The 24,021-nt window shown below is 48.3% G+C and overlaps 1 protein-coding gene across 1 annotated transcript in view; it reads left to right on the top strand.

Annotated features, from left to right (window-relative positions):
* The first annotated feature begins 14,784 nt into the window (after window positions 1-14,784).
* EIF2B5 (eukaryotic translation initiation factor 2B subunit epsilon) overlaps window positions 14,785-24,021 on the top strand; it is a 29,077-nt gene continuing 19,840 nt past the window's right edge. The window contains exons 1-8 of the mRNA XM_073589267.1: window positions 14,785-15,046; window positions 17,199-17,323; window positions 18,471-18,656; window positions 18,732-18,909; window positions 19,660-19,740; window positions 20,525-20,602; window positions 22,795-23,107; window positions 23,352-23,497. Coding sequence (XP_073445368.1) covers window positions 14,822-15,046; window positions 17,199-17,323; window positions 18,471-18,656; window positions 18,732-18,909; window positions 19,660-19,740; window positions 20,525-20,602; window positions 22,795-23,107; window positions 23,352-23,497 — 1,332 coding nt within the window. The 5' untranslated portion in view covers window positions 14,785-14,821. The remainder of the gene's footprint in view (window positions 15,047-17,198; window positions 17,324-18,470; window positions 18,657-18,731; window positions 18,910-19,659; window positions 19,741-20,524; window positions 20,603-22,794; window positions 23,108-23,351; window positions 23,498-24,021) is intronic.

Raw genomic sequence — 24,021 nt, 5'->3', positions numbered from 1 at the left:
CATTAACCCCCACACATTAACCCCCATCCCCACTCAGTAACCCCCCCACTCATTAACCCCCTTCCCCACATTAATCCCCATCCCCACATTAACCCCCCACAAATTAACCCCCTTCCCCTCATTAACCCCCACACACATTAACCCCCATCCCCACTGATTAACCCCCCACACATTAACCCCATCCCCACTCATTAACCCCCCACACACACATTAACCCCCATCCCCACTCATTAACCCCCACACACTAACCCCACACAAATTAACCCCCATTCCCTCATTAACCCCCACACACATTAACCCCCATCCCCACTCATTAACCCCCCACTCATTAACCCCTTCCCCACATTAACCCCCATCCCCACATTAACCCCCCACAAATTAACCCCCATCCCCTCATTAAGCCCCCACACATTAACCCCCATCCCCACTCATTAACCCCCACACATTAACCCTCATCCCCTCATTAACCCCCACACACATTAACCCCCATCCCCACTGATTAACCCCCCACACACATTAACCCCCATCCCCACTCATTAACCCCCCACACACAATAACCCCCCACAAATTAACCCCTATTCCCTCATTAACCACCCCCACACATTAACCCCCATCCCCACTCATTAACCCCCCATCCCCACTCATTAACCCCCCACACATTAACCCCCCCACTCATTAACCCCCTTCCCCACATTAACCCCAATCCCCACTCATTAACCCCCCACACACTAACCCCCCACAAATTAACCCCCATCCCCTCATTAACCCCCACACACATTAACCCCCATCCCCACTCATTAACCCCCATCCCCACTCATTAACCCCCACACATTAACCCCCATCCCCATTTATTAACCCCCCACACACATTAACCCCCATCCCCACTCATTAACCCCCTACACACATTAAACCCCCCACAGTGATCTGAGCCAGCTGGCACAGGAAAGGAAAGGAGAAAGACATTGGACTGAAACCTGATCTTCTATGAGAGAGGGATTAGTACGGAACGAAGGAGTAAAAAGGAACAGAGAGGACGTGGGTTAGAGGAGAACCCTGCCTAGAAGTTCTAAGCGCAAGGCCGGGGCCCGGTCCCCGAGGTTGTATGGATACTGAAGGTCCTGCAGCAGACACCGGTGGAGTAGTGGGCTGTAAATGCACTACTCCCATCTAAGACTTGGGGACACAACAGCAACGTGAATAGTGAGCCGGGACTCAGGAGAGAGGAGTCCCCGAAGCAGGCTACAGCTGTCTCCCGTACAAGTAGAGTTCTTGGGAACATCTGTCAGGAGGCACTCAAGTGTAACTCAGTACTAGGAGTACTTCACACTTAAAGGCGCTATAAGAGGAGACGTTCAGAAAGGCACATGTTGGCGGAGTGTTGGAAGGGAGCTGTCAGGAACACCGCACTGCACTTGCTCACTGAGCCAGTGCGTGTGTCCTGAGTACAAAGACTGTGCACAAAGATACCTGCGGAGCGGGCAGCAGTGGTGACAATGCATGCTCCAGGACCTGAAGCACGTGACTGCTGGGGCGTGGCTTAAGCTCCACAGAGCTAGGAGCTGCAGGGAAACTCCTAGAAAGGTAACTACAGGACAATGTTACCAATGGGCATAGACAGAGACAGAAACCAGATCAAGCCGAGGTCAAAGCATGAGATAGCAATACAGTACCAAAGGATTAGACAGAATGGATAGTCAGGACGTAGCAATAGATCAGAAAACCAGAATGGGCATTAGACGGTACAATAGGGGTAAACTGTAACGGAGTAACGATAGCCAAGCCAGGAGGTCAGAACCAGAAAAGACAATAGTACAAAAACGAGAGACGGAGTGCAGAGTGAAGGAACAAGCCGGGTCATACACGGGAAGCAAACAAACAACGCAGAGTACACGCACACCAGGGGTCGGACACACCAGAACAGCAATATAACTGACAGAGAATGCTAGTTTGGAGTTAGTATAAATACCCCTCCCAGATCCAAAGAGAGGCCAGCAAAAGTTAACCCTGTGAGAACAGGACATTAACCATGTCCTAACCATGACAGTACCCCCCTCTTAATGGGGGGCCACTGGACCCCCAGGTTTCTCAGGGTACCTGGCATGAAAAGCCCGCACCAGTCGATCAGCGTGCACCGAACTGGCCGGAACCCACGACCGATCCTCAACGGAATATCCCTTCCAATGGATAAGGTACTGAAGTCTCCGGCGCACCCACCGTGAATCAACGATGCGCCCTACCTCGTACTCCAGTTGACTTTATGAATGAGTCACCGAAGGAGGAAAAAACAAAAATACAAGCTAAGTCCAGAAAACCGGAGAGGTTGGTAGCTATCGGATTGCAGACCCCTGATCCTATCCACAACAACTAACAGTAGCCATGGGGGGTTCCTACGATGCCCTAGACCCCTCGATCACAGCTGAAGAACTAAATAGGCCTAAAGAAAGAAAGGGGAAAACTAAACTGCCCCAGAGCAGACCCCAAAGCAATAGGAAGCCCCCAACATATAATGACGGTGAAGCAAGATGAAAACACTGACACAGATAGAAAGATAGGTTGAGCAAACGATGGGGACCAAGCTAACTCAAAAGAACAGGATAGAAAAGCTGCTGTCTACAATCCGTAAAAAACCCTACCAAAAAATGTCCCAACTGTCTGATAGGAAAAACAGGCCCTGAAGTCGCTAGGACTTCAAAAAGACTATATCAGCACTCAGGTAAATTCTGAAGACAGAGCAAAGAGACAAACTGATCACAGACAAAAATGGAACTCAGCACACCCCCGAACGGGGATGGCTGAACTCCAAAAAACTAGGTAAACAAAACAAAACTAATAAGTTCAATAGAAGAGCAAAAACTTATCTTTGGGAAGCAGGAGTCAGACTGGTCTCCAAGAATCCAACAGAGAAATCACCAGCGACTCAGAAGGGCGTCGGCTGCCTTATAACCAGTCAGAAGTTCCTGTTACCCAGTCATCATCTACCAGATCAGGTGTTTGGTAATCAGCCTCACTACCTTCCTTCACCAGAAGAGGGAGTTCATCAGACATCGACGGTGAAGGGGAAAATGAACTCACAACAGTACCTCCCCCTTGAGGAGGGGTCACCGAACCCTCATCCACGCCACCAGGGCGATCAGGATGGGCCCGATGAAAGGCACAAACCAATCTTTCGGCATGAATATCGGATGCAGGGACCCAAGAATTATCCTCCTGGCCATAACCCTTCCATTTAACCAAATACTGGAGTCTCCGTCTAGCCAGGCGAGAATCCAGTATCTTCTCAACCTCATATTCCACATTACCTTCAACCAATACCGGGTCAGGAGGTGCCACCACAGAAACTACTGGCTCAAAAAACCTCTTTAACAGAGACTTATGAAACACGTTATGGATCTTAAATGTAACAGGAAGAGCCAATCGAAAAGAGACTGGATTAAGAATCTCCAAAATCTTGTAAGGTCCAATAAATCTAGGTTTAAACTTTGGAGAAGCCACCTTCATAGCGATATTCTTTGATGACAACCAAACCATATCACCAACCTTAAACTGGGGACCAATGGTCCAATGCCCGTTGGAAAACCGCTGGGCCTTTTCCTGGGAGAGAGACAACTTATCCACCACTTGGTCCCAGATCTGGTGCATTCTCTCCACCACAGTGTCAACACCTGGGCAGGCAGAAGGCTCCACCTGCCCTGAAGAGAATAGAGGATGAAACCCAAAGTTACAAAAAAAAGGTGACATCAAAGTGGCAGAACTAGCTCTATTATTTAAAGCAAATTCGGCCAAGGGCAAAAATGAAACCCAATCATCCTGATCAGCAGAAATAAAACATCTCAAATACGACTCCAAAGTCTGGTTTGTTCTCTCCGTCTGCCCATTAGTCTGAGGGTGAAACGCAGAGGAGAAGGACAACTGAATTCCCAGCTTGGAACAGAAAGTCCTCCAAAATCTAGACACAAACTGAACTCCTCTGTCAGATACAATTTTCTCAGGAATCCCGTGCAAGTGAACCACCTGTTGCAAAAACAAGGGCACCAACTCTGAGGAAGATGGCAACTTAGGGAGTGGTACAAGATGGACCATCTTAGAGAATCTATCACAAATCACCCAAATAACAGTCATTCTCTGAGAGACAGGCATATCAGAGATAAAATCCATTGAAATATGGGTCCATGGCCTCCTGGGCACCGGCAAAGGCATCAACAACCCACTAGAGCGAGAACAAGGTTTAGACCAAGAGCAAGTCCCACATGACTGCACAAAATTCCTGACATCACGAGACAAGGCGGGCCACCAAAAAGACAGACTCACCAAATCTCTAGTACCAAAAATACCTGGATGACCAGCCAATGCACAGCAATGACTTATCTTTGGGAAGCAGGAGTCAGACTGGTCTCCAAGAATCCAGCAGAGAAATCACCAGCGACTCAGAAGGGCGTCGGCTGCCTTATATCCAGTCAGAAGTTCCTGTTACCCAGTCATCATCTACCAGATCAGGTGTTTGGTAATCAGCCTCACTACCTTCCTTCACCAGAAGAGGTAGTTCATCAGACATCGACGGTGAAGGGGAAAATGAACTCACAACAGTTGACCCTCTACCAACACTGGTGGAGCCACAGATGAGGGATCTTCTCTAACTGTCCCCACAGGTTTTAATAGGGACCTGTGGAAGACGTTAGATATTTTGAAGGAGGTGGGCAACTGTAATCTGTATGCCACCGGGTTGATCACCTCTACAATCTTGTATGGGCCAATAAATTTGGGGCCCAACTTCATAGAGGGTATTTTGTTTGATGTTACGGGTGGACAACCAGACTTTTTCCCCCACTGTCAACGCAGGAACCACCCCCCTCCTCCTGTCTGCAAAATGTTTGAACTTCTTCTGGGCTTTGGAGATGTTCCCCTGTACCTCCTTCCAGAGGGTTTTTAATTGTTGTACCATCCCCTCGGCACCAGGGCAATCCGAATCCATACGTGAAAATTCCCCAAACTGGGGAACAAACCCATAATTGACCAGAAAGGGAGACTTTCCGGTAGACTGATTAATCCGACAGTTGAATGCAAATTCTGCCGTGGGTAATACCTCACACCAGTCTTCCTGTCTGGAGGAGGCCAGGCCTCTCAGAATCTGCTGCAATGACTGGTTGGTGCGTTCCGTTTGTCCGTTGGATTCCGGGTGATAGGCAGAGGAGAATGACAACGTGACCCCCAACTTCATACAAAATGCTCTCCAAAACCTGGCCACAAATTGCACATCCCTGTCTGAGACCACGTTCACAGGCACTCCATGTAGTCGAAAAATGTGCTGTATAAACAAGCGGGCCAAGGTTTCAGCGGATGGTAATGCAGGTAATGGCACAAAGTGGGCTTGCTTAGGAAATCTATCAACCACTACCCATACCACTGAGTTGCCCTTGGAAGGTGGAAGGTTAGTGATAAAGTCCATGGACAGGTGTGTCCATGGTTTATCCGGAATTGGCAAAGGCACCAATTCCCCGGCCGGCCGGACCTGAGAGCTTTTAGAGTGCGCGCACACCCCACAGGTATTCACAAACCTTTTTATATCAGTACCCATAGAGGGCCACCAAAAACCCCGAGCTACTGCCCCCCCGGGTAGCTGCAATACCAGGGTGTGCACTTAACACAGAGTCATGAAATTCTTGAAGGAATGTGGGACGGAATTGTTCGGGTACAAATAATTTACTTGGGGGTTTATTCCTGGGAGCTTGTGCTTGTGCTTCCAGAATCTCTCTCTGTAACTCAGAGGAGATTTCGGCTACAACCACTCCCGGTTGAAGAATGGAGGAAGGAGGTTCTGGAGGGGACACAGAATCAAAACTTCGGGATAAGGCATCTGCCTTTACATTTTTAGACCCTGGTCGGAACGTGATGGTAAAATGAAATCGAGAAAAAAAAGTGCCCACCGAGCCTGTCTGGGGGTCAATCTCTTAGCAGACTCGATATAGGCCAGGTTTTTATGATCAGTGATGACCGTAATGGGATGAGCGGCCCCCTCGAAAAAATGCCTCCATTCTTCGAAGGCCAATTTAACTGCTAACAATTCCCTGTTACCGACATCATAGTTTCTCTCGGCCGAAGAGAACTTCTTAGAGAAAAAGGCACAGGGTTTGAGGTTAGTCAGGGTAGAGGGGCCCTGTGACAATACTGCCCCCACCCCCACCTCCGAAGCGTCGACCTCGACGATAAAAGGTCTTGACGAATCTCGGTTGTACCAACACAGGGGCTGTAGTAAAACATTTCTTTAATGCCAGGAAGGAATTTTTTGCGGCCACGGACCAATTTTTTACATCTGCCCCTTTAAGAGTGAGGTCCGTCAAGGGTTTTACCACCTGCGAGAACCCTTTAATGAACTTCCTATAATAATTAGCGAAGCCCAGAAATCGCTGAAACCCCTTCAGGTCATGATGCTGCCCCCAATCTGTAAAGGCCTGAACCTTCCCTGGATCCATGCGGAATCCCTCCCCGGATACAATTACACCCAGAAAAGACAGTTCTTGTATAAAAAATGAGCACTTCTCCAGCTTAGCATACAAATGGTTCTCCCGGAGTCTCATAAGCACCGTACGCAGATGATGCAAGTGTGACTGACTGTCCTCAGAGTAAATCAAGATGTCATCCAGGTAAATGACTACGTAACGTCCAATCAAGTCAGAAAACCAGAATGGGCATTAGACGGTACAATAGGGGTAAACAGTAACGGAGTAACGCTAGCCAAGCCAGGAGGTCAGAACCAGAAAAGACAATAGTACAAAAACGAGAGACGGAGTACAGAGTGAAGGAACAAGCTGGGTCATACACGGGAAGCAAACAAACAACGCAGAGTACACGCACACCAGGGGTCAGACACACCAGAACAGCAGTATAACTGACAGAGAATGCTAGTTTGGAGTTAATATAAATACCCCTCCCAGATCTAAAGAGAGGCCGGCAAAAGTTAACCCTGTGAGAACAGGACATTAACCATGTCCTAACCATGACAGGAGCATTCCATCTGATCTGTAGGTTGACTGAGTCCCTGACCCGGAGGACACAGCACGGAGGCAGGCATCTGTGTGTGCTACAGACTGTGAGTAAAGCTTTGGAACTGCACGCCCTGGTGTCCTCCAATTATACCTGCGCCAGCACACCCTGTACCACTACATCTGGGTATCAGCTTCTACACCGCCTGCACCTCTCCTCTGCCCCTACATCTACACTGCCCTGGGGCTACAGCTCCACCTGTGGGGAGCTTCACCATCTTGGCTGCAACACACCACCAGCCCCAGAGGATCTGCATGCAGCGTCGGCCCAACATCCCACTTGCCGAACACCACAGGTGGCGTCACGAACTATTCCATTAACTACAAACCACCATTCAACACCCCTGATTACTTGGGCGCCCAGGGCCACGGACCGGGTCACTGCTGCTATGGAACATCCCCCTGACACCAGCCCGGTACCAAGTACCCCACGGCCCTGGGAGGGCGACCCAATTTGGCATCACGAACGGGATGACGAGACCCGATGCCATCGGGTTCTGTGTGCCTAAGATTTGTTAGACTTAAAACTTTTGAGAATGTGCAGAAGACCCAATTTGATAGACTGTAAAATGAATGTTAAAAATGGCCGCTGGCGTGGTGAAGAAGGGCGTGACAACATAGGAGGTCCTAAGAAAAGACCGCAAACTGTCCTGGGCCTCCCCTGCCTGAATTACTATGCAACGGCAACATGGCCCACCCCCCCGAGGGGTTCGTATACTGGCTTGGTATGGAGGCGCTGGAAGAAGACACCGCCCCAAGAAGGAGGGGCAGAAGCCAGTGGCGGGAAATGGGCCGAGACAAGAAGAACGCCAGAACGCCATTTTGGAGAGAGACGGGAGGAGGCCTGCGGAGCGCAGGGAGGTCATGCCGCATCTCCTTGGCGCCATGGCTGAAGGCTCCAACCCAGTGTCCGAGATGAATCGCCAGCAGCTGGAGGAAGAAATAGCCCAGCGGACGCGCAGCCTGCAACTGGGGCAGGAAGCGCTATGGACCTTGAACTTGCAGCGTGTACCCCACCATCCAGGTGAGTTGGTGGCTTCTAACCACGCTCCAACACTCGCATCCCACACAACATGGTAGTTCAGCAAAGCCACATTGTGGCTCCCTGCTTGGAGTGTAGCAGAGCACCTTTGGTGGCTCCCTGCTTGGAACACGAAACATGCTGGGAGGCGGGTGGAGTTTAGAATACATAAAGAGCGGGAAGGTTTAGGTACTCAGTCAGTCAGTGAGTCAGAGAGAGTCACTCAGAGAGGAGTGAGGTTCCCTGGAAGAGGGATGGAGGAAGGAGTGCTGCAGCTGCCTCAGTGATCTGAGCCAGCTGGCACAGGAAAGGAAAGAAGGAGAAAGACATTGGACTGAAACCTGATCTTCTATGCGAGAGAGGGATTAGTACGGAACGAAGGAGTAAAAGGGAACAGAGAGGACGTGGGTTAGAGGAGAACCCTGCCTAGAAGTTCTAAGCGCAAGGCCGGGGCCCGGTCCCCGAGGTTGTATGGATACTGAAGGTCCTGCAGCAGACACCGGTGGAGTAGTGGGCTGTAAATGCACTACTTCCATCTAAGACTTGGGGGCACAACAGCAACATGAATAGTGAGCCGGGACTCAGGAGAGAGGAGTCCCCGAAGCAGGCTACAGCTGTCTGCCGTACAAGTAGAGTTCTTGTGAACATCTGTCAGGAGGCACTCCAGTGTAACTCAGTACTAGGAGTACTTCACACTTAAAGGCGCTATAAGATGAGACGTTCAGAAAGGCACATGTTGGCGGAGTGTTGGAAGGGAGCATTCCATCTGATCTGGAGGCTGACTGAGTCCCTGACCCGGAGGACACAGCACGGAGGCAGGCATCTGTGTGTGCTACAGACTGTGAGTAAAGCTTTGGAACTGCACGCCCTGGTGTTCTCCAATTATTCCTGCGCCAACACACCCTGTACCACTACATCTGGGTATCAGCTTCTACACCGCCTGCACCTCTCCTCTGCCCCTACATCTACACTGCCCTGGGGCTACAGCTCCACCTGTGGGGAGCTTCACCATCTTGGCTTCAACACAACACCAGCCCCAGAGGATCTGCATGCAGCGTCGGCCCAACATCCCACTTGCTGAACACCACAGGTGGCGTCATGAACTATTCCATTAACTACAAACCACCATTCAACACCCCTGATTACTTGGGCGCCCAGGGCCACAGACTGGTTCACTGCTGCTGTGACACATCCCCCTGACACCGGCCTGGTACCAAGTACCCCACGGCCCTGGGAGGGCGACCCATCCGCAGCGTGATCATAAGACCTGTTCACACTGCTGACGTCGCTCTGGCCCAGGAGTTAGAGCTTCAATTGTACTGACGTCTGTATAGACGCCAGTACAATTGTTCCCTGGGAGCCGGCACACGCACCTTTTGTGCGCCAGCTGACAGCTTGACAGCTGACACAGAGAACCGCCGACTCTCAGGCCGGGGGGGCGGCAGAACGCAGCCGCCAGGGAGGACACTGCGGACCGCTGCATTAGGCGGCCTGACTGTGCCCCCTCCTGGCTGCGCCCGGGGCAACTGCCCCGGCTGCCCCCCCTAGATACGCCCCTGCTACGGCTTACATCCAGTGATGATTCCTAACCTTCCAGTTAACACTTCCATCCCTGCTGTTACTGACAGACTTGCAAACTTGCAGAAGATTCAGAAGAAATTAATTGAGATGTTGCAGAAGGCCCAGGAGGACTATAAAAAAGCAGCAAATAGACATCAGAGAGCCCCGCCTACTTTTCAGGTGGGTGACAAGGTTTGGCTGTCCACTAAAAATTTAAAAACTCACGTACCATCTGCTAAATTGGGTCAAAGATTCACTGGACCTTTTCAAATCTTGGCACAAATTAACCAAGTTGCTTTCCGTTTGAAACTTTCAAGCAATCTGAGAATTCACCCACTATTCCACGTATCCTTACTCAAACCATTCTGTGATAATCCATTTCCGGGAAGAAGTCAGCCACCTCCTCCACCAGAAAAGGTTCATGGTGAAGAAGAATATATCATGGACAGGATTCTGGACACTAGGAGAATTAGAAGTAATTTACATTATCTGGTGCAATGGAAAGGTTACAGACCGGAAGAAAACTCTTGGGAACCAGAGGACAACGTTCATGCTTCTAGACTTACAAGAGCCTTTCACCGGAGATTTCCAGATAAACCAGGCCCCGAGATGTCCAGAGGCCATCCTGGAAGAGGGGGGTACTGTCAGGAATCAAACCCAGTACCTCCTGTCCACGACCTAGCAGCTCTACCTCCTGAGCTATTCAAGTCAGCTGGACAGCTCCTTGCTAAAACCCAGATACAAGTGATTGTTATTCCTGATCGGCTCCACCCTGTGTTCTCTAATTGGCCCTCTGATTGCTAATTACACGTCCTATATAAACCTGGCCTTGAGATTGCTGCAGTGCGAGATTATTGTGCTTTCAGCCTCTAGTCAAGCTCTTCCTTCTGCTGATCCTCTGCTACCCAACTGCCTCTCCAGTGTACCGACCCCCGGCTGTCATCTGACTACGTTATCTGATTGATCCTCGGCTACCGAACTGCCTCTCCAGTGTACCGACCCCCGGCTGTTATCTGACTATGTTATCTTCCTCTGTGCCCCCTAGTGGTTGCAATAATATAGACGCCAATTCAGTACAGACCATGACACACTGCCTCAGGGTAATCCTTGACTCTGATCTCTCCTTCAAACCACATATCCAAGCCTTTTCCACTTCCTGACGACTTAATCTTAAACACATTTCCCGATTCCACACATTCCTTAATCAAGAATCTGCAAAAACACCCTCATCATCTCCCGCCTTGACTACTGCAACCTCCTGCTCTGTGGCCTCCCTTATAACACTCCCGCACCCTTGCAATCTATCCAAAACTCTGCTGTCCGACTAATCCATCTCTTCCCCTGCTATTCCCCGGCCTGTCCTCAACTGTCAAGCTTTTCACTGGCTTCCCATTGCCCAGAGACTCCAGTTTAAAACGCTAACCATGACATACAAAGCCATACACAACCTGTCTCCTCCATTCATTTGTGACCTAGTCTCCCGGTACTTACCTGCACGCAACCTCCGATCTTCACAAGATCTCTATCTCTACTCCCCTCTTATCTCCTTTTTGCACAATCTCATACAAGATTATTCCAGTGCGTTCCCTTTACTCTGGAACTCTCTACCCCAACATATCAGACTCTCACCTACTGTGGAAACCTTCAACTGGAACCTGAAAACTCACCTCTTCCGACAAGCCTAGAACCTGCAGTAACCACCGATTCACCAAACCGCTGCTTGACCAGCTCTACCCTCACCTATTTTATCCTCACCCATCGCTTGTAGTTTGTGAGCCCTCGCAGGCAGGGTCCTCTCTCCTCCTGTGCAAGTCGGGGACTTGTTTTGTTCGAGATAATTGTACTTGTTTTTTATTATGTATACCTATTTTCACATGTAAAGCGCCATGGAATAAATGGCGCAATAATAATATATTATAGTAATAATATGCTATTAAGCAGCATAGGCCACGTTCACACATTCAGTACTTGGTCAGTATTTTACATCAGTATCTGTAAGCCAAAAGCAGGAGAGGCACAATCAGAGGAAAAAAATAGAAACATTTTGTTTGAAATGATTTTGATATATATTTTTTGACGCGTCCAGCCCCGACCTTCTCCCTCCCCGCCTCCCCTCTATCCCATATAAAAGAAACATTACTAAGAAATAAGGCCTTATTTTTCAACTCCTTTCTGCCATCTCTCTTCTACTCTTGGAATTACAGGAGCATATATCTGCTATGATCTTTGTAGTCTTAGGGTACGTGCACACGCTGCGGAATCCGCTGCGGATTAATCTGCACGGATTTTGCAAAAACCGCAGATAATCCGCAGGTCCAAAGACCTGCGGATTATCTGCGGTTTTGCCTGCGGTTTGGTCCTGCGGATTCACTATCTCCACAATGGTGGAGATAGGAACCCGCAGCGGTTTCCGCAGAAAGAATTGACATGCAATTCTTTCTGCGGATTCAAAACCGCAGCAAATCCGAGCGGTTTTTTCCGCAGTGTCGGCACAGCGTTTTTTTTTTTCCCATTCAAATGAATGGTACTGTACACCGCAGCTAAAACTGCTGCGTGTCCGCAGCGGCCAAAACCGCTGCGGAAACGCAGCGGAATCCGCAGCGTGTGCACACAGCCTAAGGCCAATGATACATTTCAAATGTATTTATTTATGAATAGAAGGGAATATATACATATCCTAAATCAACTCAAATAACTAGTAATTTAAACTGATCGTTAAAACAATGTTGTTTAATATGAGTTCCGACGAGCATTTACAAAATAGTCCAATTGTAATGCCGTTTTGCTTGTACTCTGTTTACTGTTACCTATTTGCAACACAGGACTAGGGTAGAAGGGAGAAAATTGACCCTGCACTATGACTAGGCTGATACCCTATGATGGAGTGGGCGACCCATTCCTTGCGAATAGACCCACCGACGATCCTAGGTTAATCTCAAGCGAAGACCTATAGATAGGGGGAGGGGGGTCCCTGAATGATCTAAAAACTGGGTACAAAAATGTGTCATCTCCTAATAGAAAACACAGAGAAGGCTGCAGAAACCAACTGAAAACAGAAAAAGAGACTAGCAGAGCCAGAGGTCCAAGCACTGCACAAATTAAACACACAGAAGGCAAAGCAAAGTACCAAGCCAGAACTCAAGTGGATTAACACTGTTGTCCAGCAAGGACTGGGCGGCAGGTGCTGGTTAATAATGATTGATACAAACACCTGACCAGGAGTATTTTTTATATACTCCAGTTATCCCTGGCAGAGGTATATACAAATACTTATATTCATTATTTTGTCATCGCTTCAGCACCTTATTTATGTACTATATTGTTCTAGATTTTGTCTCATAGTCATCGATTGTCTGGGAGGTTTTTGTGTCCCTTATTTATTGTAATGTGGACCCTATGCAGACGGTCAAACCTTTCCCCGTTTTTTTTTGTTTTTTACTTTTTAAATGTTTTTAACCATTCCCTGTGCACTTTGTAAACAATAAAGGTATGTTTTGTACATTTAATTTGCCTCTTGCAAACACTTCTATCTAGTTATTATGGACTTACTGGTGCTACATACCCAATTTTTTGTTTTCTGTCCTTTGGATAGGTCACCAATGTCTGATTGACTGGAGTCCGACACCCCCCGCCGATCAGCTGTTAATGGTGTTGGTGGCTGGAAAAACTCACTTGCCAAGCTGCTCCGTGTACTTGTAGAGGCTGCGGCAGGATATTACACATTTGATTTGAATAGAAAGCTGATGTGCCGTACCAAGCCACTACAAGTAGACGGAGCAGCTCGTCAAGTGAGTACTTCAGCCGTCATCAATAACAGTTGATCGGCAGGGGTGCCGGGTGTAGGACCCAGGCCAATAAGATATTGATAACCTATCCTGAGGATAGGTTATCAGTGAAAAAATAGTAGGAAGCCTCTTTAATTCCACAGTGCTTTACAGATATCATCGTCACTGTCCCCACTGGGGCTCACAATCTAATTTCTCTATCAATATGTCTTTGGAGTGTGGGAGGAAACCCACGCAAACACGGGGAGAACATACAAACTCCCATACAAAATTTTCTTCAAAACCTAGACCCTCGTATCATCTGTTCACACCCTACATGTATTTAACATTACTCTGCGTCTGTACATATACTGACTGGTGACCAGTTCATGCAGCATTGCATGAACACCCGTTTTCCTACATTATGGCTGGTGTGTACAATACAAGCAATTGTTACCATCCACCTTTCGTGTCTCCCTATTTCCTCATAGATTGTAAGCTTGGAGCAGGGCCCTCACTCCTGGTATCTGTTTATGTGATTATTGTTAAGTAATGTCTATTGTCTGTACAAGTCCTCTCTAAAAAGTAAAGTGCTGCGGAATATGTTGGCGCTATAGAAATAAAATGTTTATATATTATTATTATAACTCATTGCAGTTGTTGTCCTTGGTGGGATTTGAACCCAGGACGGCATCGCTATAAGTGTTAACCACTGAACCACCATGCTTCCCCCAATACAGATCATATAATTGCGATGTCTCCATACAAATCAGATGCTTCACAGATAATCCTTATGGGATCTGATTTTTTTTTCTGCACCCATAGACTTAAATGAGCAAATCACATCTGGAATATTGAATAGGGCCAGGGCCGGCCCGAACGTATAGGCGAACTAGGCGATGCCTATACGTTCTACCTGCCATGTGAACAGTGCCATTAACACGTCAGAGCGCTGTCCGATGTGGACACAGAACACACCCGTAATCACACAAGCCTTATTTCCACCGTGACCTGTAGCAGCCATCTTTTTTAACCCTGTGAAAACTTGCGCAGTTTCTTTTCATTTCCACAGCCGTTACATTTTTTTTTTATTCATACCTCACAGTATCCATATGAGGCTTTATTTCAGTGGGATAATTGCATATTATATGTGACGTTTTTTTCTCACCTCAACCATTAGCATTTATTTTTTTTGTCAGTTTTGGCAAAAAGGCAGAAAGTGATATTTCCATTCTCTTATCTTTGTTGTAGCAGCTGGCAGAGATGATAGCAATAAGTGCAGGCTATGTGCTACCTCTGTCTGTACACTGCAATGCATACTCAGTCAGCAGCCTAACCGGGCACCGAGCTATACACTATATGAAGCGCACATAAGAGGCCTAGGACTGCGGCTGCGCTATAAATAAATAATGGGTGTACCAAGATGGCTGAAGTCGTGAATGGACAATTTGAAGGCTATGACGCTTCCAGGCCACCGTAGGAGGCGCCGGGCGACGCCGAGGACGGTGGCCGAGGAGGCTATTAGTACAAACGTGAATAACATGGCTTCGCGTGCGGGGAAACGCAGCGCAGGGGCAGACGATGAGCTGCCGCCGCTTCAGGCCGTGCTGATCGCGGACAGCTTCGACCGGAGGTTTTACCCCGTTACCAAGGATCGGCCGCGGGTGAGAGCCGGGTTACGTGTGGAGGGCACAAATGACTGGCAGATGGCGTGTGTGACTGCGGGGCCCCTACAGCGCCTACATCTGTGCCAGGCAGAACGATCGGTGCTGCCTGATGGCTCTTTATGACTTATTGTTGGCTTTGTATTGCATCAGTCTCCGACCACATGGATAGGGCCAGGCTGGCTAATCTACAGGTAGTACAGGATTGATTGTTGATGTCTAGGAAAGTGCTGTAGTTAAAGGGGCTGTGGGGTGATGTGTTGTGATGGCTAATCCTCAGGATTAGTAATAATGTACTGATCGTGGGGTCCGGCCGCTTGATCGGTAGTTTAGGCCACGTTCATCACAACAGTGCGTGAGTTTGACTTCTGCGCCGCTCAGCTTTTTCCGGCAGAATGAATGGGGCTTGAGAGAGACAGGGATAAAAGTGCCCCATTATGCCAATCAGTGCTGACCCCCGCGATCAGTAAGTGGTCGCCTATCCTTCTGATCACTTGGTTTCACCAGAGAATACCTTTACGTAGACCTGTCACCCTCCAATGTGACCGCCTGTCTTTTTTTTTTTTTGTCCCCCCAATCGCGCTTCTTCTGCGTTTGTCAGTGGGAAATCATGTCATTGGGGATCCAGTGTGTTTTTCACGCTGCCCATAGTTAGAGCGTAGAATTCAGATGAAAGGAAACCTGCCACTATAGATAACATTGTGGCTCTGACGCTTGGTACGCCTGTGCTAACCTTGTTACCACAGCAATAGCGGAGCAGCGCTCGACAACTCATGTCAGCGCTGGGTCTGCCAAATAGGATGTCAATCCAGACAGGGTGGGCTAACGGGAGTCTGTGACCACCGAGGCAAAGCACAGGCAACTATTGTCAATGGCACGTGGCAGTTTGATTAGTGGCTATTCTGCCAGTTATTAAAGCTAAGGGCTTGGTTTGTGCAGGGCTCTGCAGTGTTATAGCTGCATGCCAACTGTGCTTGGTGTAAGAGGTTGCCCAGATTTACTTACTGGTGACCAATCAATATCAGATCCAAGGTGGTCAGACAGGTTCACTTTAAAGGGGCATTCTTTACTTGTACATTAATGCATTTATGGTATTTCCTTAGGCTATGCCTGAAATGAAATGTAATCGTAAAGGTGTATTCTACCAACGAGACCTCTCGGGGGCTGCTGAGAGGTGACTGGTGAAAAAAAAAAGGAATTCTGGCCACATAACCACTAAGAGCAGTGCACGTTAGAGCCTCTCAAGATACACGCAGGTCACATTGGTGGTATCCTGTAGATATCTGATAAATGGATGATGTGGTGATACCCTAAAGATGACCTTTCACCAAAGTTTTAAAGTTCACAATGTAATAATGCTCCAGTGCGGAATCAAACATTTTTTCCCCTCTCTGTTGTGGAGATATTAGCTATCAAATATTTTGGCACCTAATGTGTTAACACCCACTTGGACTTAACTAAAGTTATCAGATAGTTTTCCCCCCCTGCCTCCCTCATGAACTGATGTGCTAGCTACTGTATTATCCCTTAAATGTTGTGCCTTTTTCTTATTTATCTGTAATCCTGCCTGAAGAAGGAGCCTCTGTGCTCGGAAAGCTGCAGACATATATTATTTTGTGGTTTGCCAATAAAGGTATCACTCTGAGAATACTTTTGTCATCAATGGGCAGAAAAGTATTCACGTCGATATTTCTGGCTATCACGGTACCACGATATAACTTGTTGTACATCATGGGGGTTGTGTAATTCTGCTGTCTGTATGACGCTGACCAATTGAAAGCAGCAACAATGTAGAAGTGCAGAAGGACTTGTGATGATGTCATCGGGGTCACGTCAGCAGAGTCCACAGGTCCCGCCAGCCTGAATAAGCACAGGAGATATATTACACAGCACGGAAGTGTGGGATCATTAACTGGAGCTAATAGCTCCGCAACGGAGAGGCGAAATCAACATAAAAACCAGTAACTTTCTATTCCACTCTGCAGTCACTATTACGTGGTGTCCAGCTCAACATGAAAAATTTGGTGAAAGGTCCTCTTAAATGTATTTGCTGGTTAGAAGTCAGCGCTGTATTTGCTATTACTTACTATTAATTATTTTCTGTCTTCGTAATGATGTTTTTGGTGTCCTAGCATCTTTTCTTATTTTCCAGGCTCTTCTGCCATTGGCGAATGTGGCTTTGATTGATTATACCCTGGAATTTCTCACTGCCACTGGTGTCAAAGAAACATTTGTGTTCTGCTGTTGGATGGCAAATGAGATAAAAGATCATCTGAGGTAACGAGATGTGGAAATGTCTGTTCGACCGGGGTCACACTTGCAACTGCAATACGAGACACTCGCGCCTCAATACCCGGCACTCGGGACCAGAGTATGCGGCTGCATGTCTTTATATGCAGCTGAGCGCTCCGGTCGCGAGCGCCGGCGGCAGTGCCGGCTATTGATTTGAGTTTCTCGCTTTGCAGTTGCAAGTGTGACCCCGGCCTAAAGCCTACCATCTCATTCAATCTTCCCTTTCCACATCCTAGAACTAAGATACAATCCCCTGAGATGTGCCTTGTGCCAGGATATGAAGCCGTTCATGGCTCATTTTTTAGGCAATAAACTGTGCCCTGATTGTTTCAGGCCACAATGATGCCCATTTGTGGGCAGCGGGCTTATAGGGCCGACTGGCTATATTGAGCCAATTTTGGGAGTCTGATCTAATGAAGGAAGATCCTGTCGCTATTGGGCTAAGTTTCCACGAGCAAAAAAAAAATTAATATGCAATTTTCATCAAGAAAAAAAATGAACAATTTGTCTCCTTTAAGATCACACTCTGCGTGGTGTCCATTTTTATGCATCAGCAGTTATTACAATTTACATGAATAAATAGTCTCCTGCATTAAAGTCAGGGCTGTGGAGTCGGTAAGCCAAACCTCCGACTCCTCAATTTCCATGACTCCGACTCCACCAAAATGGGCTCCGACTCCAACTCCACAACCCTGGTTAAAGGGGTTGTCCACTACTAGGACAACCCCTTTTTAAACTAAATGTTCGGCCCTGATAAAATAATAAAGCCTATATTCTCCCCCTGTGCCGGCGCCGTTCTCGCGGTGTCATTTCTCGCCGTCCTGGGGCTGTGATGTGGTGTTGTGACGCCCGAGCCCAATCAACGCATTGATTTAATTGTGTATAGTGCTAAGCTATATTGGGGAAAGTAGCTAATATCAGTGGTAGCTATCGTATTTCAGTGGCCGTCTTTTACTAAAACTTCTCCATTGTTGACATAGGAGTTTCTTTTGGTTTATTATTTTTGCACAAAGATGCAAAAACTCCTGTTCTTTGAGTAATTCTCTATGGTGTGCCCATTAAATATAGCCATGCCTCTCACAAATACCAGTATATATTACGCTGCCTTCTAAAATGGTTTACATCCACACAGGAATTCCAAATGGTGTCGGGCTACGAGCTCCAATGTAGTGCGCGTTGTGACCTCTGAACTTTACCGCTCCCTTGGAGATGTCCTCCGAGATGTGGATGCCAAATCCCTGGTGCGCTCAGACTTCGTGTTGGTCACCGGGGACGTGGTGGCTAATATAAACATCGAAGCTGCTTTGGAGGAGCACAGGTCAGTTATTTTCCATAGGAGTCTTGCGTATGATTTCCGAAGCCTTTACTAATTTGCCTCTATATTCTCTTTTAGGACTCGACGGAAGCTGGAGAAGAATATTTCTGTGATGACCATGATCCTTAAGGAGTCCTCCCCGCTGCACCGTACACGTTGTCAAGAGGATGATGTTATTCTTGCTATGGATAGCAAGACAAAAAGAGTACTGTTGTACCAAAAAAGCCAGGACTTGAAGCGCTACCACTTTCCAATGGTAAGAGATCAGCCATGCAACCATATCTGCTTGTAAAAACTATAATACTCATGTAACCCCTCTTAAAGTCCATCTCCAGCAAATTGTCATTTTTTTGTGTAAGGCCTGTTTCACACTTCCGTTTTTGACCATCAGTCAAAATCCGCCGTTTTTTGAAAAAAAACGGATCCGACTTTTTTTGGGCGGATCCGTTTTTTTCCCCATTGAGTTGCATTACTGGTGGATTTTGACGGATGGCAATCCATTGGATCCGTTTTTTTGCGGAACCGTCAATTTTTTTTCGTCCGCCGAGATGCCTGGACGGACCATGTAACGTTTTTTGTACTGCAGGATCCGCATTTTTATACAGCGCATGCCCGGAGGAATGAAGTCAGGAGGAAATTTAACCCTGAAATCATTTCTGGCGGACATAGAAAAAATTCTCTCTCTCTCTGCACTTATCGATCCGGCTGGTGTAGAGTTGCGGTCACTTGGTGCCGGAGCGCTGCTGAAACCGGGAGAAGATGGCGACAGATGAGAATGTTACTGCCTTCATGACATATGCACACATGGTCCCTAACAAGGGGGTGAACAAAAAAAAAAAAGTCACTGGGGTGGGGTTTTAACCTAGTGGCAAGCCTAAATAAAAGTCTTATCCCCTCTAAACACCATCTGTTCAAGGAAAAATAAAAAAAAATCTATATTATGAATTTTGTATCATTGCTTCCTCCCACTATTATACTTATTGTCGTCTTCGGTTTTCTATTTTAGAGCATCTTCCAGAGTAAGGCTGATGAGATAGAACTTCGTCATGATTTGCTGGACTGTCACATTAGCATCTGCTCTCCGCAGGTAAGGGAGGAGTGTTAGTCATGTTTCGCCGACAATGCAGAACCCTTATGTAAGCAAATTCAGATGCTAACATTATTAGATTCTGTTCATAGATCTTTATTGTTACATGGAGGCCAAGAGTGCATTGTTATCTCCTCCATCTTTACACTATATACCTATATATTGTAAAAAAATTATGAAATGGTGTAGTAGACTACTATATTCTTTCCTATGGAGTCTCGCAAAAAAATTGTTAAACTTGTTTTTTTTAAGTGGATATCTATAGGTGAAGAATCCACTGTATAACATTGTTCATAGGTATCTGATTTTATAAAAAAAATCAAAAAACAATGTGATAAACAGCAATAACATTCAGCATGTAATGAGTCAAACATCTATGATATCTTTAGTGTCAGCTTCTGTAAATGCTCTCCAAGTTTCGAAACCCTATCAGAGAGCCCTGGCCTAGAAAAGCCCTTACAGCTCACATCTGCATCACCAATACTGTAATGTACTCTTGCTAGTTGTATTCATAGTCCAACAGTTTCACTTCACATTAACAAGTCACAGACTATTAAGATAAAGATGGGAAACCGGACAATCTGCTCTCCAGTTGACCATCGCTGTGACGTTGTGGCTAGTGAGCATATAGTGCGAACTGCTAACAATGTAGTTGTATAACATACTATCCTTTGTTACACCGAACTAGAGATGAATGTTCCTCTCTTTTGATAAGTTATGATTGATTTGACCTTTTTTGCATACTGATTAATATTGTATTTTCTCTATATTTGCTACATTGTAGGTCGCAGAGCTGTTCACAGACAACTTTGACTACCAAACTAGGGACGACTTTGTTCGGGGCATCTTGGTTAATGAGGAGGTAAGTAGACAGCAGGGGAGGTGTCTGATGTGCTTTTTAGACTTCTCCACATGTTATGAACGTACGCAGAATTGGTTTGTAGAAGACTGAACACTGATCGAAAGCCGTTATGTTTGCTGTATTGGTTGCCATATTGGTGGCCAAGGAACGTTCTAACAAAAAAAGCTCCCCCTCAAGTAGGGGAGTGTTCCCCCCCCCCCTCAAGTGGGGGAGTGTTTCCCCCCCTCCCCCTCAAGTAGGGGAGTGTTTCCCCCTCCTCCCCCTCAAGTAGGGGAGTGTCCCCCCCTCCCCCTCAAGTAGGGGAGTGTCCACCCCCCCTCAAGTAGGGGAGTGTCCACCCCCCCTCCCCCTCAAGTAGGGGAGTGTCCACCCCCCCTCCCCCTCAAGTAGGGGAGTGTCCACCCCCCCTCCCCCTCAAGTAGGGGAGTGTCCACCCCCCCTCCCCCTCAAGTAGGGGAGTGTCCACCCCCCCTCCCCCTCAAGTAGGGGAGTGTCCACCCCCCCTCCCCCTCAAGTAGGGGAGTGTCCACCCCCCCTCAAGTAGGGGAGTGTCCACCCCCCCTCCCCCTCAAGTAGGGGAGTGTCCACCCCCCCCCCTCAAGTAGGGGAGTGTCCACCCCCCCCCTCAAGTAGGGGAGTGTCCACCCCCCCTCCCCCTCAAGTAGGGGAGTGTCCACCCCCCCTCCCCCTCAAGTAGGGGAGTGTCCACCCCCCCCTCCCCCTCAAGTAGGGGAGTGTCCACCCCCCCCTCCCCCTCAAGTAGGGGAGTGTCCACCCCCCCCCTCCCCCTCAAGTAGGGGAGTGTCCACCCCCCCCCTCCCCCTCAAGTAGGGGAGTGTCCACCCCCCCTCCCCCTCAAGTAGGGGAGTGTCCACCCCCCCCTCCCCCTCAAGTAGGGGAGTGTCCACCCCCCCCTCCCCCTCAAGTAGGGGAGTGTCCACCCCCCCCTCCCCCTCAAGTAGGGGAGTGTCCACCCCCCCCTCCCCCTCAAGTAGGGGAGTGTCCACCCCCCCCTCCCCCTCAAGTAGGGGAGTGTCCACCCCCCCCTCCCCCTCAAGTAGGGGAGTGTCCACCCCCCCCTCCCCCTCAAGTAGGGGAGTGTCCACCCCCCCCTCCCCCTCAAGTAGGGGAGTGTCCACCCCCCCCCTCCCCCTCAAGTAGGGGAGTGTCCACCCCCCCCTCCCCCTCAAGTAGGGGAGTGTCCACCCCCCCCTCCCCCTCAAGTAGGGGAGTGTCCACCCCCCCCTCCCCCTCAAGTAGGGGAGTGTCCACCCCCCCCTCCCCCTCAAGTAGGGGAGTGTCCACCCCCCCCTCCCCCTCAAGTAGGGGAGTGTCCACCCCCCCCTCCCCCTCAAGTAGGGGAGTGTCCACCCCCCCCTCCCCCTCAAGTAGGGGAGTGTCCACCCCCCCCTCCCCCTCAAGTAGGGGAGTGTCCACCCCCCCCTCCCCCTCAAGTAGGGGAGTGTCCACCCCCCCCTCCCCCTCAAGTAGGGGAGTGTTTCCCCCCCCTCAAGTAGGGGAGTGTTTCCCCCCCCTCAAGTAGGGGAGTGTTTCCCCCCCCCTCAAGTAGGGGAGTGTTTCCCCCCCCCTCAAGTAGGGGAGTGTTTCCCCCCCCCTCAAGTAGGGGAGTGTTTCCCCCCCCTCAAGTAGGGGAGTGTTTCCCCCCCCTCAAGTAGGGGAGTGTTTCCCCCCCCTCAAGTAGGGGAGTGTTTCCCCCCCCTCAAGTAGGGGAGTGTTTCCCCCCCCTCAAGTAGGGGAGTGTTTTCCCCCCCCCCCTCCCCCTCAAGTAGGGGAGTGTTTCCCCCCCCCCCTCCCCCTCAAGTAGGGGAGTGTTTCCCCCCCCCTCCCCCTCAAGTAGGGGAGTGTTCCTACTGTCTGCCACTGTCCAATCAGTACCGACTCTATAGAAACACACCCCTTTGGAAAGGAGAATGTTAACACCCAGTTGTTAATGCAGTTATAGATTTCTAGGAGGAATAACTGAGGACCAGCAGAATGGAGAATACGAGATGCGCTAGAATTGCTACTTCACGGAATGGCGAAAGCAAGTATTTACTTACCTAGCCGTGTTTGGAGAGCTGACTGGTCATCTTCAAGGGGAAACTACACTGGCACATGCCCCCAAACTCTACAAGGTTACATTTTGGATGTGATTGTGTAGCCTATTGTAAGACTTTTCTTTCTTTATGCAGATTTTAGGGAATCAAATTCACCTGTATGTGACTCAGGAGGAGTATGGCGCTCGTGTATCCAACCTGTCAATGTATGAAGCTGTAACTTCGGACATCCTGTGCCGTTGGTTGTATCCCGTAACGCCTGAAACGAACTTTACTGACCAGGAGGAACAGAGTTGCACGCACTCCCGGCACAATATCTACAGAGGGGCAGATGTCAGGCGTGGCCATGGCAGCGTCCTGCGTGAAAACGTACTGATTGGGAGCAACACGACAATTGGGTCTAAATGCAGCATCAGCAACACCAGTATTGGGAAAAACTGCACAATTGGTGAGCTACGGCTGATGAAATGTGATTGTACAGGAGGCCATGTAGAAGCTTTCCGCAGAGATAAGTGTTCTGGACACAGCAGCTTTTTCAGGGCACCATGTTGTTGCCAGCTCTGCAGATAATAGTTGGCATGATTTAAGTTTATAACCCAAGGCCCCCATCCATCGCAGGCACTGAGCCAGTACTACTGACATGCTAACATACATTTCAACCATCTTACATACTTTCTGTTCTCTTTTTCTAGGTGATCGAGTAGTTTTGGATAATGTGTATATTTGGGATGATGTGCGAATTGAGGATGATGTGACAATTAAAAAATCTATAGTTTGTAATAATGTTATTGTGAAGAACAGAGTGAGGATAAATGAACACTGCGTCCTGACCTCAAAGGTAATGGAGATACTTGGGGTATTCCCATCTCCAAGATCCTATCCCATTATGTAGTAGATGTAATATTACTAAATACCTCCAATTAGAACTGTATTGCAATTCGTCTGATTAGCCATATCGCTTACCTCATGTAGGGCATTGCAGTAGCCTAGTTATCAATGTTTACGACCACTAACAGCTGTCTGTCTAACTGACTGTCACTATATGAGTGGTCATAACCATGCATACCTAAGCTAATGCAATGCCCTGCTCATCGGGTAAGCGACATAGCGAATCAGAAGAACTATACAACATTTCTAATTGGAGGTAAATATTATATTTTTTATTATTACACCTACTGCATCTTGGAGATGGGAATACCCCTTTAAAGAGAAATTCCAGCTTTGCTCACTTGTGCATCAGGAGGTAAGTGGGACCTTTGCTATTACGTCTACATTTCTCTGCAAATGGTGTGCATGGTACCGTGACCCTGACCTATTTACTGAAATAGAAGAGGCGTACGAAAGCTGCGGTTTGCTGAAGAT

This window comes from Dendrobates tinctorius, unplaced genomic scaffold (genome assembly GCF_039654945.1).
Source record: "Dendrobates tinctorius isolate UK_male_01 unplaced genomic scaffold, ASM3965494v1 ptg000107l, whole genome shotgun sequence".
Lineage (NCBI taxonomy): Eukaryota > Metazoa > Chordata > Amphibia > Anura > Dendrobatidae > Dendrobates > Dendrobates tinctorius.
The sequence above is the reverse complement of the archived record's forward strand: the minus strand, read 5'-3'. Positions and strand labels throughout refer to the sequence as shown.